Source organism: Thunnus maccoyii, chromosome 7 (genome assembly GCF_910596095.1).
Source record: "Thunnus maccoyii chromosome 7, fThuMac1.1, whole genome shotgun sequence".
Classification (NCBI taxonomy): Eukaryota; Metazoa; Chordata; class Actinopteri; order Scombriformes; family Scombridae; genus Thunnus; species Thunnus maccoyii.
The window spans coordinates 15056870-15075838 of NC_056539.1; the positions used below are offsets into that span (position 1 = coordinate 15056870).

The 18969-nt window shown below is 39.3% G+C and overlaps 2 protein-coding genes across 6 annotated transcripts in view; both read right to left on the minus strand.

The window, feature by feature from the left end:
* Nucleotides 1-4: 4 nt before the first annotated feature.
* spata6 (spermatogenesis associated 6) lies at nt 5-14307 on the minus strand. Of its 3 annotated transcripts, none has more exons than XM_042416632.1 (12): nt 14168-14307; nt 12795-12932; nt 12394-12442; nt 12224-12265; nt 11976-12100; nt 11126-11206; nt 8120-8569; nt 7564-7686; nt 6640-6742; nt 6256-6296; nt 5872-6032; nt 5-3307 (listed from the first exon to the last, which is right to left on the minus strand). In XM_042416632.1, the coding sequence occupies exons 1-12, from the start codon at nt 14246-14248 to the stop codon at nt 3193-3195; spliced, it is 1509 nt and encodes a 502-aa protein (XP_042272566.1). In that variant the 5' UTR covers nt 14249-14307; the 3' UTR covers nt 5-3192. The 3 variants fall into 3 exon arrangements, with proteins under 3 accessions (XP_042272566.1, XP_042272565.1, XP_042272567.1); XM_042416631.1 differs by having other exon boundaries at nt 14165-14307; XM_042416633.1 differs by lacking the exon at nt 7564-7686 and having other exon boundaries at nt 14165-14307.
* A 2035-nt stretch (nt 14308-16342) lies between these two features.
* Nucleotides 16343-18969, minus strand: part of agbl4 (AGBL carboxypeptidase 4) — a 432805-nt gene continuing 430178 nt past the window's right edge. For all 3 annotated transcript variants that reach the window (XM_042416279.1, XM_042416278.1, XM_042416280.1), the window contains 2 exons: nt 17100-17193; nt 16343-16976 (listed from right to left, as the gene is read on the minus strand). In XM_042416279.1, the coding sequence (XP_042272213.1) occupies nt 16871-16976; nt 17100-17193 (200 nt within the window). In that variant the 3' untranslated portion in view covers nt 16343-16870. The remainder of the gene's footprint in view (nt 16977-17099; nt 17194-18969) is intronic.

Consider the following 18969-nt stretch of genomic DNA (forward strand, 5'->3'; position numbering starts at 1 on the left):
ATGGTTGAAACTGAAACATTTTTTTAATCAAATGGACCTTTATCTTCCATTTTTCTGCACAGTAATCATCATCATTCAAAAAATACAAAAACACAATACATGTAATCAAATGAACATTAAAATATTTTCTTTTGACTGGCAACAGTGTTTCCATCACAACCAGAAATACTGATTTTCCTGCAAAGACTTTTGGACAAATAGACTTAGTGAGGCTGAACAGAGTGAAATCTTTTGTCATAGTTTGTGACCAAACCAAATCGTGTGAGATTTTTATGTAGTAGCCACTCAAATTAAGAGATGACAGTTCAAATAAATATAGTTTCTTTTTAAAAATTTTCTCAGTCGCTTTGGTACATTTCTCGAATTGCATTTCTTGAAACAATCTGTACAAACAGCACCACACAATGGATTACCTGCAAAAGCCTGTAACATTCACAAAATCCTTAGTTTATGTCTCAAAAATAAAATATTTGTCAATGAACCTGTCAGTGCCATCAGAATGACAAGTCCTTGTGTCATTGTTTACACACAAGATAGTCAAAATGCTTAATCATGTTGGCAATATAACAGTGTCCTCTGTGAGGTAGACCTGCAGTCCTATGTGGGAAAAATACACGTATACATGTGTGTTTGTGTTCACTTAGCATACAGTATTACAGTACAGTGCATATTGGTGGATGACATACACACAATTGTTCTCCCAACATTTGGCAGCACCTTTCAACCAGCCTCAGTCACCGTAAGGCCCTGATTGAGAACATGGTCCACAATTGTGGCCCTTATTTAATGGGGAACATGCCTGTGTCTTTGACCTCTTCCTCTGTTTTGCCTCCCAACTCTTCTCTACACAGCCTTCTCTACTCCTCTTCTTCCCACCTGTTGACTCAGTTCATTTCCTTGTTCTTCCATTGTCAGAAATTGTAACACTGTGTTGTGCTCTGTAGCAAACAGATGCACCTCTGAGCTATTTTAGAGAACTGGTTGATCATTGGTTGATTTAATACTTCACACATTTCCCTTCATTACTGAAAGTCATTATTCACATTTGATTAATTCATCAATTCAGGACACATTTACAAAAAAAATTTCTAATAGAAATGTATAAAAAAATATGCTTGACAGATTTTGACAACTGGTTCAATCATTTTGCACGTGATGACTTCTGCAATGAATTAATGCTGAGATGTTTTGGGGGGTAAGACTATTCAACAGAGAACCAGTATAATACACTTTAATCAACATGACATAAGCAATTGATAATGTAGGAAACAGCAGACAATTGTACTTAATCATTTGCATGAATGTGCCAAAGCATTTGCAACTTGTTCAAAAGCATGAGAAATTGCTTTTATGATGTGCACAAGTGACTAGATGATGTGGAGGTTGAACAAGTACTTTTGAGAATTTCAATTCTGATCTAAGAAATATAGCAAAGCAACTGAGAAAAACGAAATGACTGTTTTTGTAATTCTGATATCAAAGGCACTATGAGGACTATGAAAGGACCACAGAGCAGAAGGAGAATTAGAATAAAAACAAATGTTTGAGCAGCTGTCAAGCTTTGACTGAAATATTATACTGTGACTGTGAGGATTTCAGCACAAAGAGAAAACACAATAGCCAGAGGAAGAACTGCAGGGGACGCACATCCAGATATGACTTCATATGAATGACCATCAAGTCGCTCATATCCATGATTGAAAATGTATCACTACTGCAAATTAAACTGTTAATTTGAATCAAATGTAGTTCGGTGATGAAGATGTTAAAGCAGATATAGTGAGCAAGGTGATTAAAACTACTACCTGCTGTGAAGTGAAGTACATGTAGAGTGGAAAATTCAATCACCACATATATTCTACTTAGTGAAGAATTCAGTGAAGAGCCCACCGGTCGGATACGCTTTTTTGGCAGATTTTGCAGTGCAGGGTAATTTGGATTAATTTCTGTTAGAAACTTTAAGTAAAACTTTGTACTTCAGCTCGCCATCTTTTAAGTTAGCATCACAGTCTGACACACAGGCTGAGAAAGACATGGGACACTTAACCTTCAGCTCCATGGTTACTGCAGTTAAGATGGACGTATGGACAGTATGGGTCAAAGACAGAAATACAGGAGGCATTTGGTTTGACAATTAATCAGAGCCTGCAGATTCAGCTGAGGTACCAGTGCTGATAATGATAAGTCAAAGGAAACAGAAGCTTTGCATGACCTTTTCCCTTATTAAAAAAAAATTTAAACATTTAATACATTGAGTATCTTTCAAAGCACAGTGTCCACCTGGTCTGTAAGTTCAACGCACACATTACATCTGCAGTCACTATGGCTGAATGAACTATTATGTATAATGTATAAAGAACAGATAACCTCTGAGTCAGTGGCACATGTACACAGAAACACTACATACAGTTTTGATACTTCAGTGTAACACTATGAAGCTGAATGGCTGGCTTAATTTATGTTAAGGCTAAATTTCTTTGTGTCTCCTGCTCTTTGATTCAGGATTACTTTTGTTCCTTCTCTCTCTTAAATCTCTTCAGTCTCTTGTAGCTGCTGGCTCCCAACAGTGGCTCTTGGCTACCTTCTTGTCTCTCTTTTGTGTTGTGAGAGATGAGCTCTTAACAGCTGCAGCTTACAGCCACTACGTCTCCTTCCCACACACGCGTGTGCGCACACACTCACACACACACACACACAATGTTGCTTCTTTAATTCTGAGCCAATTTCACACACAGCTTTAGAGAAATTAGTCTCCGTTTGGTTTCACCATCAGGGTGTCTAAAAACAGCCCAGCTGATGGGTGGGAGGGAAGCGGTGCTGCTCTGCTTTTGAATGTAACCCTTGCAAATTTCCCTGCCTTTTCAAACGTTAATGACGACAAACGCTGCTCAGCAGGTGCTCGGGAAGGTTTGAAATTTAAATGAACATCAAAAAGGGAGATAAATGAAGATACATGTGTGTGAGATGGTTCAACTCACTGAATGATAAATGTCGCGGTTAAGGAGGCGTGTTAGCGTCTGTGTGTGTGCATCGATTCCTACAGATAGAACATTCGGCAGGTAAAAAGCAACAGTTTAGTGCAGTTTGAAGAATATCTACTTTTAACTTTGAACTCAAAGTGTGCATTATTAGAGTGACTGGCTTAACAGTGACGAGTCCTCGATTATGTCACTTTTTGGTCAGATCAATACGTTAAAGGTCAAAGCTCACGCTGCTGTCCAACGAGGCTCTGTGGGTCTGCAGAATCCTCCGGACTCGTCGGTGAATCTGCTCCCTGTAGGATGGACTGGGCTGACTGCTCTGGAGCCTGAAGAAAACAGAAACAAAACAGAGACAAAACAAACAACTGAGTCTCAGTCACAGAGTCTTGCATCAGGCTGGGTTGACATAAAGCTTTGTAGTGTTGTATTGTTTGTTATCTTAGTAGGGATGCGACTTACAACTATGTTCATTATCAGTGAATCTGGTGGTTCCCAACCTGAGGGTCGGGACCCTCACAAGATGATGCAAAGCAAAAATTATACACTTCTGAAGTTACGCTTATTTTTTAAAATTTGCATTTAGTCTCTTAAACCCCTTTTTTCCTGATGAATTAGTGTAATAGTATATAATTTAATCTCTTCAGGACTATTAACATAAAACAAGGACAATCTCTGGTTGAACTGGTCACAACTGGTGATGAGGGGTCACCTAGAAAGTAGAAATTGCAAGTTTGAAGGGCTTACAAGACAAAAATGTTTGGAACCATTGGACTAATTTATCTTTTTTTTGTTAAACATTTAGTCTATAAAATGTGAATAGTGAAAAATAATAGACTATCACCACCATAGCCAAGGTGACATCTTCAAATTATTTGTTTTGTGCAGCCAATACTCCAGAGATCCAGCATTTTTGCTTGAAAAATGACTAAAATAATTAATTGATTTTCAAAATTGCACTATATAATATAACTCAGACAGGGCCTGCTTTTGTTATTCCTTTTGTCCACTAGTCTGTGCTGTAACCCAACATAAGCCAGGTGAGCTGATGCAAGGCTGACACCACCAGTACACTGACACACACTTTAGATGTATTATGCTCAACAACATACTTTTAAATATACTTTGAAATAAATGACAATGTTTCCTTCATCTAAAAAGTTCATTTTGTATTTAGTTCCTTTATATTAAACCTTTTGTGCAAAAAAAATAAGAATTTCACAACTGACAGAACCAACTGTGCGTTTGAACAACAGGCACAAATATGATTCATCAACACAATATAAATGTGTCTGCAAGTTGGCCACAGGCAGTTATGAAATAACAGATTGCACTGACAGAAGTGAACAGTAATAAATTCCAGTATTGCCTCTCATCCACGTCTATTTGTCGGGAGTGGAAGGGTGATGACTGACTGACTGACTGGTGCCTTGGCCCGGCTCGCAGAGTGGGAATGGCAACTTTTCATCTGTAATCAGATAAACTCACTACCTTCTTCAAAAAGTCATCAAGGACAAATCATCCGGAGACATGAATAGACTGAGACTTCGGGGCTTAGGGGGCAAACGTCGCCACTGGCATCTGTCATTTTCTTTATAGATCAAAGATTCGTGGTAAGACGTGCCCCTCTCTCTGTCGGAGGGAATCTACAAAGGCCCACTCTAATCTCCCACCCTGCAACTCCTGTCGCGTTTTCAATTGAGAGAAAAGTATCATTCATTTCCTACAATTTACTTTGCAGTTTAAGATTGTCTATTGATTTTAATGTTTACTTATGGACTGAGCAGAGGGGAAAGGGAAAGGAGAGCAGAAACAAACAAACAAACAAAACGGAACATCGGTCCCATTGGTGTGTTCAACTCGCAGCTGCCGTGATCGATGACAAGGTCTCTCTGAATGTATTAAAGCGTACATCGGGTCAAATGCATCAGACTGAAACTGAAACACAAATCAATACCATTTTCCTCATTGTTTTCCCTTCTCTCTGCCTCCTCTCTCAGTAATGAACAAACATGACAAGACATCAGATTCTGTAATTTAAGAGGTGGAGGGGAATTCATCCTGCCTGTCTAGTGTGATCAAAATTAAAGATTGGATGTGTATGAGCGCACGAACACACACACACACACAAAGCGGCGGCAGTGTATGACTAACATCTCACAGGATTGCCGTATATTTGATGTATACTGTAATTGGGAACTCATGCGGGTGCCTCTTTGCTTTTAAGATCTTTTGAGCAAACAATGATTAACACAGATGGATCAGGATAAATTCAGGGCAAACACCACAGAAAGAGGATTGTGTTTTCTACAGCTTTGGCGTGAGTGTGAAGAAAATCATTAGGATTTGTGGCCAGAGAAGCCAAACTCAGGGCTCAGAGGAGATACTGAGAGCACTAACAACAAGTGAAAATACAAAGTTATAAACAGGCATGCTAATTACTGCCACTGCTTATATTTTATCATTTTGTCATAACGTCAACAGAAAGCGATGAGGATTTGTGATGCAACCAGCCTGGCTAACCTGTTAATGCACCAAAACAAGGAACACAACATACACGGTCTCCCTTTAGGAAGTAAACATCAAGTTTTAGTAGTCAGTATGCAGACTAAGCTTCACACACGATTTTTGATAGGTTGCAACTTGCCGACTAACTATTTTGGCTTTGGTTATTCATGGAGCCTTTGAAGAATAAAATATGAAAAAGTCTCAAATTTGGTTCTAGAGGCTTCTGTTCTGGGAGGATTTAGCGGCTTTTTGTCATTGTGTTCTTTTCATGTTGAGGCAAAGCGATGTTTTGATTTTAACAAATCCATTCATTTTACAAAAATTTAAAAAACAGCCTGTGGAAATCCTTCAGGTTGAGGGAAATGGTTACGAATAGACATGTTACCTTTCTCTGAGGGAATGTTTGAGTATCGGAGGGCTTCTGGATTTTGACACAGTCGGGGTGGACTGAGCCGAGGCAGCAGCTCTCACAGGGCTTCTTGTCTGGGTTTCATGTCTGTATGTTGTCCCCGGAGACGACTGGACCCTCACAGAACCTGACTCCACCTGGAAGAGGAGTTTTAACTGAATAAATTTTGTCAGCTGGATGTTCCATCTTAAAAATATTTGAAATCCAAGACATTAGCATAAACAAGAACAGAGACACTGTGTCATGACTACAAAACAACTTACAATATCAGAACACTTAACTCTGTGCTACTGATGTGCTGTTGCATCAAAATGCTAGCTTATTGAATCAGTTATTTTAAAATGTTAGAATTAGACTTACTCTGGCTGATCGCGGTCTGTAACTCTCCAGGAGAGAAGAATCTACAAAAAATAGGAAAGTTTTATGAAAAAGGAAACTCGCAGTAGCTTTTGAACTGTTTGCATAACAGTACTTCTTTGAAATATGAAAAATTTTTATTTCTTGAACATAAGCAGCTGTTGTCAAACTTTACATAGCAACAAACACAAAAATGTGACACTACTAAGGAAACTGGAAATGACTGAATAAATAAAATAAATATTACTCTACTCACATGAGGCCAAACTTGACAACTATTTGCCAAGAAAGTTGCCACCAGATAGTTATTTATGCGGCATATGTAGCATGGCCTTAGGTGTGTAACAATACTTTTATTAGTGTTTGTTAATGAGTGATGAGGCCCACCAGTGTGATCATGTGAGAAGCTGACAGTGCGACGATGCGCGCTACAGTCCTGTGGAGAGGAGGAAGGCGTTCCAATTCCAGAGACACTACCGCAACGAGAGACCTGGAATAACATTGCAGAAAAATAATCTAGTTGTAAAAGTTTAGTAGTAAAACACATGCATATGAAGTTTGTTCTGGCACTCAGGTCCTCATCACTTTGCAAGTTTTAGTTCATCTTATTGTCTGAATTATTATACCATCATCCTACCACTCATCATAATCATGGGCAGAGAGTATTCTGTCTTCCACGTTGAAACATTATACTGATCAAATACAATAACTCACACAATCTAAAAACTAACAATAAGTTATGCTACAACAAAAATTAGACAGGTTTTGTTGGCTACATGAAGTAAATGAAATTGACAACACACATTCTTCACTCATTTCTTTCAGACTGCAGCAGAATAAAGGAAGTGTTGCCCTGCATGTCTATCTGCCCTGCTGTTTGTTTGTCATCTCAACCTCGATCACTTCAGCATGAAGTTCACAATAAGACATAAAGAAAACAAAGATTTTTACAGAATAACCACCTATGGCAATCTCAAACAACATAGGTCGGGTTATCTATAGGAATGTACTTCCCTCTACACACATAAACCAGGAGTTAAGTCTCTGCCACATGCACTGATAATGCATTCACCATGGGGCTAAGCTACTTCATTAGGTATCTATTTGTTAATTGCAGCTTGACTCTCAATTACCAGGGTTAATTGTCGACAGAAGATTCCCCCAGGAAAACCAGAGTGGAAAACATGCTCCTCTCTTTAATAAAACGCCCGTTGTATTCTAGTAAATTCCACTTATGAGTGTGACAAAAACAACTCCGTTCCTAATCACTTCTTTTAATAACGATGTGCTCATGGATTTTGATATTCATACCTCAGGATTAGATTTGATGTAATTGAAGAGGCAGAAATACAGTGGGGAGAAGAGAGAGTGGAGGGAGGGGCAGAGAACAGGATGCTGTGTTGTTCTTGTCCATCCAATGTATATTCCCAGAGGCTGTGTGATCAGAAAATCACTCCTTTTATATGCAAATCTCTCATAGCAGTGATACGGCCATAATTAAAATGTTAACAAATAACTGTGTACCAGCCTAAATACAGGACTTGTGCTATTAAAGAGTACTAAAGCCCCTCAGCGAGGATAATAGGCCATATTACATGCAGACATAGTGAAACATTTTCAGTGACGTCGAAATCCATTAACGGCTCAGGTAAAAAGATTAACACTGCTCTCTTATTATGCCCTCCACTTAATCTGCCCACTAGATTAAGTTAAAATTTAGGAAGCTCCCACAGAGGCATGAACTACATCAATTCAGGAGCCCATTAATTTCATAACCCCTGTGCACCGAACACATGTATTGTTGGAATCACACCAGTGTTTTGACAGCTGCCTTCAGTGTGAAGGGATGTATGTAAAAGTTACCAACCAGGAAGGGACGCTGGCTCTCCGTCTCCTTCCTGAAGTGGTGAGGCCCAAGCCGGAGATGGCTGAGCCTCTGCCTGGCGTCCTCTGAAAGCTGGCACATCTTGCGGTGGGTGTACGGGGACAAAGCCCGAGTCCTGGAGGAAACTGTGGGCTGCTGGTAGCCAGAGTCTCTGAGAGCAGTGTGTTTTCTGTGTGTCCTGTTTTTTTGGGGACTGTGGCCGGACGGGGATGGAGAAGGACAGCGTCTGGATGTAGATGACTGTGTGGAGTTTGTAAATGTGGCCTCAACATTTAGCTGTTCCTTCCCACCTTTTGAAGAAAAACAGTTCCCATCATCTGCTCTGGAGAAATGCATGCTGGATGGCAACTGACACGGTGATTTGGATGATGAAGACTTTTTTGCTGAACTCTGTTTGGACAGCATCGCTGGAGAACGATGGGAGGTCTGAGGCTGCGGATTATGAAAGAGAGAGAAAGAGAGAAATGTTGATATGTTGTTCAAACATGTCAAGCTATCCTCACAGCTCTCCGTTTTGTGGTGACGCACAGCATTTGTCTCAGCAGTTTAGATCTCTCTGCAGACCACAGTGTTATTCCTTTACAGAGGCGTCAGCCATTTTAGCTATTAAGACAGCTGCTCTCACTCTGGATACAGACTTGTTCTCCCTGGACAAAACCATTAAACCATTAGCTAAATCATTCGGCTTAAGTGTTAGAACAACAACGGCTCTCGCAGTCGGCACTGCCATGGAGACAACCTCTGCAGAATTACTTCAATAACTCTAATGGCCAATAACATCATTCTCCGATGCAATATCCCACTTCCTGCGGGTAATGCCAACCGGGGATAAATAAGTTAAGATAAAATGTTAATTGCATTTGATGGCCATCTCCAGTCTAATATGATAAAGAGGCATTACGTGGCTGTAAAACAAAGATAATCTAAATGCTAATTAGGGAAATCACACAACATTAAAACTATTTTTAAGGGAAACTAAATGATGAATAAATCCTCATCGAGGTTGCCATTTGAGAATGGTCTGATTTAATGGAATTAAGGTGAATATGCCCTTCCCTCCCACACATCCTTCACCATCTCCGACTTCCTTCAGCTCTTCTGTCTGTTCCTGCTGCTGGACGGTCACTGAGAGTCAGTCACTTTCCCTGTCACCAACTGAGTGGTGAAGGCTTGTCTGATGTGATTAGCTGCTATTTCCACTGTTGGTTTTGTGTGATAAAGGCACCGTTCAACAAAGCTTGGGCTGTGGATAAATAATAAAAATTACCTTGGGATTAAAAGCAGAATTTAAATGAGAAGGATGACGATTAACAAAAGATAAGCGCACAAGAACATGTCTAAAAATCTAGAGTATATTCATCAGTGCAGTTTCAGAGGTTTTGTGCAAGGTGCTATCACTCTAAATCTCTATTAAAAACAGGACATGGTTTGTCAGCTAGGCAGGCAGGCAGTCAGGGTAATTCCTATGCTGAGGAGCCATTAGGAGAGAGAAAATGGAGAAATTCTACTGTCTGACAGCCACAGCGGTGCTCTGATCCAGACATCCCCCTGAGGTGCCAGGAGAACACTCTGACAATCTGCTTTGCTGTCAATGACATCCTATTTAAACAAATAGCTTAGCTTAGGTTACTGCACCTGGGAAATGCATGGAAGTGTTTTTGGCACAACATGCCAACTGCTGTGTGATGAATCATATGTTACTAAAAGGACTGTTTGTGAAAGATTTTCATTCTTACTGTTTTTTTTTTCTTCAAAGGAACCTTCTTTTACAGTCTACCATTAGAGCATTATCCTCTCACACAGTAGACTCTCACACACAAATTAGGGATGAACAATTTATTGATATTTTATCAAAACCGCAATATGGTTTGCTGAAATTTGCAAATCGCAGGGGGCAAAATGTGTGTCAAAATAGCATTTGCAATTAGATATTGTGCTGCAGAGATGTCCTGACCTACACATCATATTCTACAGACCTAAGAAAATATCTTTGTTTGGTACAGATTCCCACAAAAATCACACCATATTCATTTTTATACGTTTTTCAATGAAAATGAGAATAATGATGTAAAAATGATCATTTCCTCTAATATCGCAAATCATATCACAATTGCAATATCAGCAAAAATATTCACAATTAGATATTTTTCAAAGTCATTCAGCCCTAGCACAAATGCAAAGATACACACAGGACCATCATTAAGTGGATTATACTGAAGGTGACAATGGATGAAAATATGTCATAAAATAAATCTTGGAGTGTCCACACAGATAAAAGCAGAGAAAAAGACTCAGACTGAAATAAATCCTTCAAACAGTAGAATGTGATTTTATGCAACTGAGCACAGTTAACCTTTAAAATCCACAAGCACACATTGGAAGAGTTAGGTGACCCTCAGCTTAGGAAGTTAATGCAAAAAAATGGCTGACTGACTGACTGATTCTGTGACAAAAATTGTGTAAACTCCCAGCGAGGAGGAGATGTGAGAGAAGGCTCGCTATCAGCACCAGAGATCTGCGTCTCCGTAATTACATTCACAAGGAGAGAACAGATACCCTTGAAACACTGCCAGTATAGATAGATAGATGCAGTAGCCATGGCAACAATAGAAGGTGGGTATGTATGGTGGAGACAGACGAATCTGATGGCGAGCGATACCGCTCATTAGAGCCCTCTAGAGATGAATCTTCACTGTATTAGCTGTGGCTACCACTTACTCTGTAATGCTGAGTATGTGGCTGTAATGTGTTCAAACTCCAGACAGTTTGGACTGTCTTGTGACTGCTTACTTGACTGGCACTTTGATGAATTTTAATTGTTTAAATTTTGATTAAGCTGCTGTGAAAGGCCATGAACACAAAGTGCTTTACAGATCAATAACAGACAAAACTCAGATAAACCAAAAGCAAACAAACATACAACAAATGTGAAGATCCAGAGACAGGTATGCAAAGACCTATGACACGAAATAAAAATGACACACTTACAGGTGAGGTGGCTGGGCTGTCTCTCCCATCACTCTCTTCAATGACTGATGTCGTGGTAAACTCCACTTTGGGAGAGATTCCCTAGAGGGTGAGGGACCATAAGAACAAACGAAACACCTTTAACAGGGAGATGAAGACAAAAGGACAGATAACAGCGCTGCTTGGAACACCAATTTACAACCACAAATCTTCAATCTATGCCTGGCTTGAGAAAAACAAATAGCAGAAAAGAGAAAGGCTCCAGTGATGTATAAATAATATAGTATTTGGAGAGAGACATCTAAATTGCTATGGAGGCCTCAAACACAAACACAAAAGCAACGGTGAGGGGAAGACTGTTTAAAGACATTTAAATAAGCCAGTTAGTGCCTCGCCTGATGACATGAGATTGAAAAGAGAGGAAGTTCTCAGTTTAGTTTTTCTGTCTGTATGGCGAAGACGGACGACAGCTCTGTAGGGGCAGTGCTGTCTTATCTGAAGAAAATACTTCATTTTCTGTAAGACAAGAATGTCATGTGCGCAGACACAGGGTCACTGAGATTTAGGAGGAGATTCATTTAGAGAAAGCAACAATCTTCTCCAGCCTATGAATGACATGTGTAATATTGGTGCCAATCAAGCTGGATCACACAGGGAGAACAACTCTCCTGATGGGGTCGCTGCAACACGTCAATTATGTTTAAATGCGTTGACTGGCAAGAACATTCCTCCCTCTTTTAACAAACTCAACAGTGTGCCATTTGAATTTGCTAAATCAGTAGCTCAGGTACCTCTGCACGCATGACTGACATGTGTTACACCTGATGCTAGAAGGAGAAGTTCGAAAGAAATGAAAAGGAAAGCAGCCTACAGGGAAGAAGGAAGACCTCTTCATTAGTATCTCTCTCTCTGCAGCTCCTTCTCTAGAGCTCAGTCTGGGACCAGGGTACAGGAAATCTCTGCTGCTCTCCTCCATCTTGGCTAGGATCTCACCCTCTGAAACCATATACAGACAGACAGGAACACACACAAACCAAGTTAGAGATCTTGTTTCTGCAGCGTAATGACTGGATACAGTGGGGATATAACATGCCCATATGGCATCATTAGAAAGCGTACCTGGAGGCACCAACTGAATCAGCTCAAAAGATGTTGTGTCAGCTGAGAGGAAGGGAAGCACAAATAGACGATGAGCTAATGATCAGTATCACAGCTAATAGCCTATGAGCTTGCACAGCACAGGATTCAGGGGTAAAAGATGAGGAAGCAAATCTCAGAGGGCCGTTTACCTTCTAGGAGGTCAGCTACATCAGCAGGGTCAACGACGCCGGGGAAAGTCTGGTAAAACAGACAAGAGTACAGACAAAGCCAATCAATACTTATAACAAGATGAGACTGACAGACAGCCAGGTATCTAACCCTGACACTCTCTCCAGGGAAAAGAAGGCTTCTTTCATCAGGTGTAGGAGTAAGTAATGTTCAAACTCCAGGGTTGCTGGTTTGCATTTTAAAAAAAAGACAACGTGGAAGAACAGAAGGCACAGACATAGCCATAAGATACATATTTTAAAAAGTAACGAGAATATGCACACTAGTATGGATATTTACCATTAATTAGGTGTAGATAAAAGGTACGATGGATAGGAGTCACTAGAATGCCACTTTGCTTATACACAGTCATTATTCTCACCTTGACAAAGACCATTTTGTGGTGGAAGAGTAAAGGGAACACAGGAGGCAAACATGGAGTCTTCCTGTACTGGCCCATGATGCACACACTGAGGTAGATATCACTCTTCTTCGATAGGAGCACACCTGGACATGTGACCTGCATTTAAACAGGGTCATTAGGTGACTGGATTGACTCATATGTGTCCTTCATTGGCAGATTCTCAGATTAATTTAGCTCAGTCCAGAATGATGCATAAATACATACATGATGAAAGCATAAATGATCGAGGTAGCATAATGTGCTACAGAAACACTTTCAACAATCAATTTAAATCCGCAGTTTTCATCCACTGTCACTCTTATTTTTTGTTCACTGCAACCTAATTAAGATAACAAATTAAACAGCGAAACAAATAAAGCTAAGTTAAATTACTTCTACATACAAATTGGGAATAACACCAAATCATATTACAATTTAGGGTTTTTGCACATTAAAACTACTACAAAAACTTTGCTGACAGTGGCTGTAAACAAGCTGTACAGACTTTTAAACCCATGTTAACCCATGTTAATTAAATCAGACTAGAGCTGCAACAATTAGGCTAGTCCATTAATCATCGTCAGGAAATTAATCGACAACTATTTTGAGTTGACTAATCATTTGTCATCTTTTAAGCAAAAATGTCAAATATTCTTTAGTTTCAGCATTTCCAATGTGAGGATTTACTGCTTTTCTTTGTTTTATATCATTGTAAACTTGATATCTTTGGACTGCTAGTTAGACAAAACAAGACATTTCATGTCATGTCTTTGGACATAATGAAAATTAGATCAACATTTTTCAATATTTTCTGACATTTTATAAAGAAAACGATTAATCGGCTAATGATCAGCTGATTAATTGATAATTAATTAGTAGCAGCCCTAAATCAGACGTTCAGGGGCTTCTCTATTAGCTTTAGTTTGATTCAAAGAAAGAAATTAGTTATACAGAATATTTCACATGGATGTGATTTTGTGAATTGCAAATTAGGAAAACTAAGTTACGTCCTATGATATTAAAATAACGTAATTCAAACTAAATCTCTAACGGTTTAATCAATCTGTAAAATAAAGTTAACGCAAACGCCACGTTACAGCATAACTAACAAAGTCAAAGCTATTCATTAAGTTCAGACAGAAAAACGCATTTCTGGTGAACTTGGTTAGTCAGAGCTACAACATTTACGCTCTCTTTAGGCGTTACGTCCCTTACGGAACGTAAGGGTTTGCAAAGGGCGGAGGATGTAACAGTTAGTGTTAAACTTGCTAGCTAACCTAGCTAGTTAGTAAACTACCAGATCGGTTTGTTAGATTTGGGGCAAAGGAGCAGCACAAGGAAGAACTCACTGCCTGAATGTCCAGGTACACGGTGCATTTCAGAGACTTTTGATGCGGTTTAGAGAAGGAGAGCTTCTTCTTCACAGGAGCCATTCACCCGACTTTCAAAGTTTGTTGTCATAGCTGCCAAACAGCAACAGTCACAGAGCGGATGTGCAGTCATGTGACCAATGAGTGGCAAATCAAAACCTCCCTCAGTTCAGTTCAGTTCAGTTCAATTCAAATTTGCTTTATTGGCATGAGTGTCACAACAACAATATTGCCAAAGCATCAAGAATCAATTAAATAAAATAAATACATTTCATAAATTAAAACAGGAAAAGAGCAGCAGTAGTATCGTTAATACTTGCTGTGTGTGTGTGTGTGTGTGTGTGAGAGAGAGAGTATGTAAGCAAGAATTAATCATTAAAAGAACAAATAATAACAATAACAATAATAATTGTGATTAAGTTATCAAAGGGTTTTGTTTTGATGCAAATAAATAATAACAAAATACAATCATGAAGTTATTGTAAATCAATATACTCGGCAGGTGTAGGACTAAACAAGCAAACAAACAACAACAAGCACAAAGATCATTATTCATTTTCTATTTTCATCTGAGTTTCCACTGGTTGTTCTCATGAGGAGGCATGAGGAGATGAATTTTGCTGCATACATTTCAAATTTGGGGATTTCTCAGTAAACGGGAGTTTCTGCATATCTGTCTTGGAATCAAATTCAGGATATATTTGGGTTATATTTGGGAAAATGTTTCTCCTTTAAAGTTTGGTACTTTGGACATGAAGTGAGAAAGTGTAGCTCTGTCTCTCCTCTGTCACACTGGGAGCAGAGTATCTCCTCCTTTGACAGCCAGCTCTGTATATGGCGATGCTTTTCTATGGATAGTCTGTATGAACTCAGTCTGTACACTGTCAAGACTTTTCTTAATTTAGGAGTTTTTATTGTTTTCAGGTAATTTGCTAGTGTGAATTCTCTTTTTATGGGCCAGATAACAGTGTAATCTACTATGTGTTTTGGTTGTTTCTTTCCAATATGCAATATATTTTTCTTTTTGAGTGTTTATAATTTGGTTTGGTCTGATTGAGCTGATGTTGTTGTCCTGAGGCTGTCTGGGACATGTTGAGTTGTCTGCAGAAAGCCTCAGGACCAGCTGGCTGAGGGGATTCTGGCAGGTTAGGGTTTGTGATGGTATGTCTGTGGGTTATTTGGTTTTAGGTGATTGTAAAGTTTAATTGATCTTTTTGCATTTTTAGAGTGAGGGGGTATTGGCCAAGTTCTCCTCTGCACATATTGTTTGGTGTATTTTCCTGGACATGCAGGATGTTCTTACAGAACTTGATGTGCTAGTACAAATTGGAAAATGTTTAGCCAGATTTTAATTGGAATGTAGGTTTTAATATTTCTTTTTATTGCATAGAAAACTCTCCTTGTTTTGTCTCTTAGATCTTTCACAGCCATGTTGAAGCTTCTTGTGTATGTGATGTTGAGGCCAAGGTAAATGGTAAATTAACTGCATTCAAATAGCTTCTTTCTAGTCTTCCAACCACTCAAAGCGCTTTACACTACATGTCAGCATTCACCCATTCACACACACACACATTCTTACGCTGATGGCAGAGGTTGCCATGCAAGGTGCCAACCTGCTCATCAGGATCTAATCTTATGCACATTCACATACACACTGCTGGCAAACAGGGCAATTTGGGGTTCAGTATCAACATGCGGACTGGAGGAGCCGGGAATCGAACTGGCGTCTTCCAATTAGTGGTAATGTAAGTGTTGTAATTTAGTGGTGTCCAAATAGAAATTGTGTGTGTTAACCTGATTTCTGGATTACTTCTGAAAGATCATTATCTTTGTTTTTGCTGTGTTTACTGTCAGGACCCAGGTCTGACAGACAACGCTGAGTCATCTGCATACAAGAAACCCCTGATCCCCATGTCATTCAGGGTGAGGTCAGGTGCCGTGGAACGCTCTAATTGCTTTGCTAATTCAGTGATATATAGATTGAAGAGCATTGGACTGAGATTGTACCCTGGCCTCACTTTGTAGGGTTTCAAATTAGATAATAAAGCCAAATGATGAAAAATTCAATTGATTTTGTCCACAACAAAATTTACACAAAAAATATTATGGGGACACATCTCAGACAGAAATAAATCAATTAAATCATGTATTTGCTGATTTACTCTCTCTCTCTGTTGCTCTACACAGACACACACACACACACACGCACACAATAATTTTATTATTATTGCCAAAATAGAGCGACCAACAACATTACCATTAAGTGATAAAAATGAGTTGTTAAATGACTAGTCTAATTATAATACCAACAGAGATATTATTACCATCCAGTTAAGTCATAAAATAAATCAGTCATAGCAGGAAAGCATGCATTTATTTACAACTGTATACACAAAAAAGGAGCTGCTGAATGAAGGCCTCAGATGGAATTTAGATGGTTACCAGTCTGTCTCCTCTGGGCAATTCAATAGTCCACGTTTTATAGTTACTAAATAACCCAAGAGAAAACTTGTTCTGATTTTAGTCCTGCAAGGACCAGTCATCCCACCATTACAAATCTGTGAAAATAAGTCTTTATAGCCAGGGAGATGTGGAGCTTCTAAAGGCAATGAAGTGTGAAGGATCCTCCTGCTACTGCGCTCTGCATTTTATACATGCTCAGTCTGTGTCCGTCTGTCCGTCTGTCTAGTGCCTGACACTCTGGCTCTTCTCCCTCTCTCTGTCCGCTGTGTCTCTGCCAACACCATTGCCCTTTCCATTGCCGTCGTCTGTCTGGGACACCACCTCAGGACTGCACACAGAAACATATTAACATGAATGATTGAGACGGGTGTATAAAGTTCAGCAAATGGTAAAATAAAAATACATTAATTTGATTGAGTATGAATATGCAAAATGAATAATCATGCTTTACCTTTTAATGTGAGTTGGTCTGTTGTCCTTGATCAGGTTATTGAGTTTGTAGTAATCCAGGAAGGTTCGAGCCACGTTCCTGCCCAATTTCATATCTGAGGACAGCGAGTTAAAGCTTTTGTCTTTTTGTCTTTGGATGAGTCTAAGGTAACACTGCTCAAAACATTCCCAAAATTTTTGGTTCACAAACTGGCATATGGACCCCATTTGGAGGCATATAACCACTGCAGAAGGGGAAAAATGTGGAGTGAAACTTAAAGCTGCAGTGATCAATATTCTTATATGGTCAAATGATTAAATATGTGTAATGAAAATAAGGGTCATTCATAGTGTCCACAGAGAATCATCATCCAAACCAGCAGTGTCTCTCAGTGCTATTATTTTAGCTTCTTTCAGCTCATTGTTTTGGTTTTACTGCTCTTATCAGTAGCATTTCCAGCAGCAGCAGGCAGCTATTTTTAATGAAGAAGGTTTGATAAACCAACTGTACACTACCGCCCCAGCACCAAACCACAGTCAAACAAAGTTAGCCACTAACTGGTGAACTCAGTGGAGAATTTAGTTGCTAAAGAGCAAGATACTTCTCTCAGGAGTTGTTGGAGACTAAAACAGAGCTAAAAGGAGAATGAATACTGGAATCACATCTGTCAGGTGGCCAGAAACATGACTCCAAATGCATGCTAATGTGTAAATTGGCAACTCTTTGCTAACATGTTCACCATTTCAACTTTATTTGTCAACACAGTCGTCTGCCTCAACATAGCCAAGAAATCAGTTAATACCGCTTAAATATACCTTTTTCACAGCAGACATTTTGACATGTCAAACACAAGTGTAACTAACAACTTTGGTAATTGATGAATTGCATCGCAATATTTGCTAGAATGGAGCCATCATTAATGTTATTAGTTCCACCTGTGCTTTCCCTGCTACGACACAATCAAAATATTTGCTGTGAAAAAGGTCTTTAAACTTATTTCATTTGTGAACAATGAGGAAACAGGAGTGCGCTGATGTTAGGCCTAGAGGGAAAATGTTTTCAGCTTACAAAGGAGGCATGACAGAAAAGGTATGGGAACCATTCATGGAGTTAAAATATTGCATAGTAAACTGAAGTCCAAAGATCTACAAAGAAAAATTATTATTGAGGAGTTAAGGCAGTCAGATTTTATAATATCTGTGATGTATATGTGCATGACACATTCAAACCACTAAATCTATACTTAGATTTTAGACATAAAACATAAGGTAAAAGTCTACAAGTCTACCCTCTGTCATCACCAACACATGAGGTACAGTAAATAACTAGAGACTAGCGCCTGGAGAAATGAGCAGTGTAAATCCTCAAGGTACAACATGCCGCGTTCTGAATTAAGCAACACTAAATCAACTGCATTTCACCCACGTCAGCCAAATGCATGATGCTGGTGTGAATCACACAAAAGCAATTACTTACATACTCTGAGGCCTTATTTAAATTCAGAGGTGAGTGCACACATCACCCCCCTGCCCAACTGCCCCTCACTACATTAGGGACAATATCAATAACTTCACTGCTTTTATAAAACAGCTGAGTGTCTATGAGTGCTGTTGCTAAGCCTGTGATCATTACGCTACCAGGGCAAGTAATGATGACAATCAGGGTCAGATAATGAAGAAGTAGAGAACCACAGAATGCCAACAATGATCCCAATCACTGAGAGTGAGGATATAGTAAACTCAGATAAATAAGAACAATGTCCATAACAGAAGTAAATTTCGTCTAGTCACTGAGGCGAGTGACCTGAAAAACACCCATCAATATCAGCTGCCAATCTCATCTGTCCATCCTTATTCCATCATCCAACATCTGTACAGAACGTCCATACATA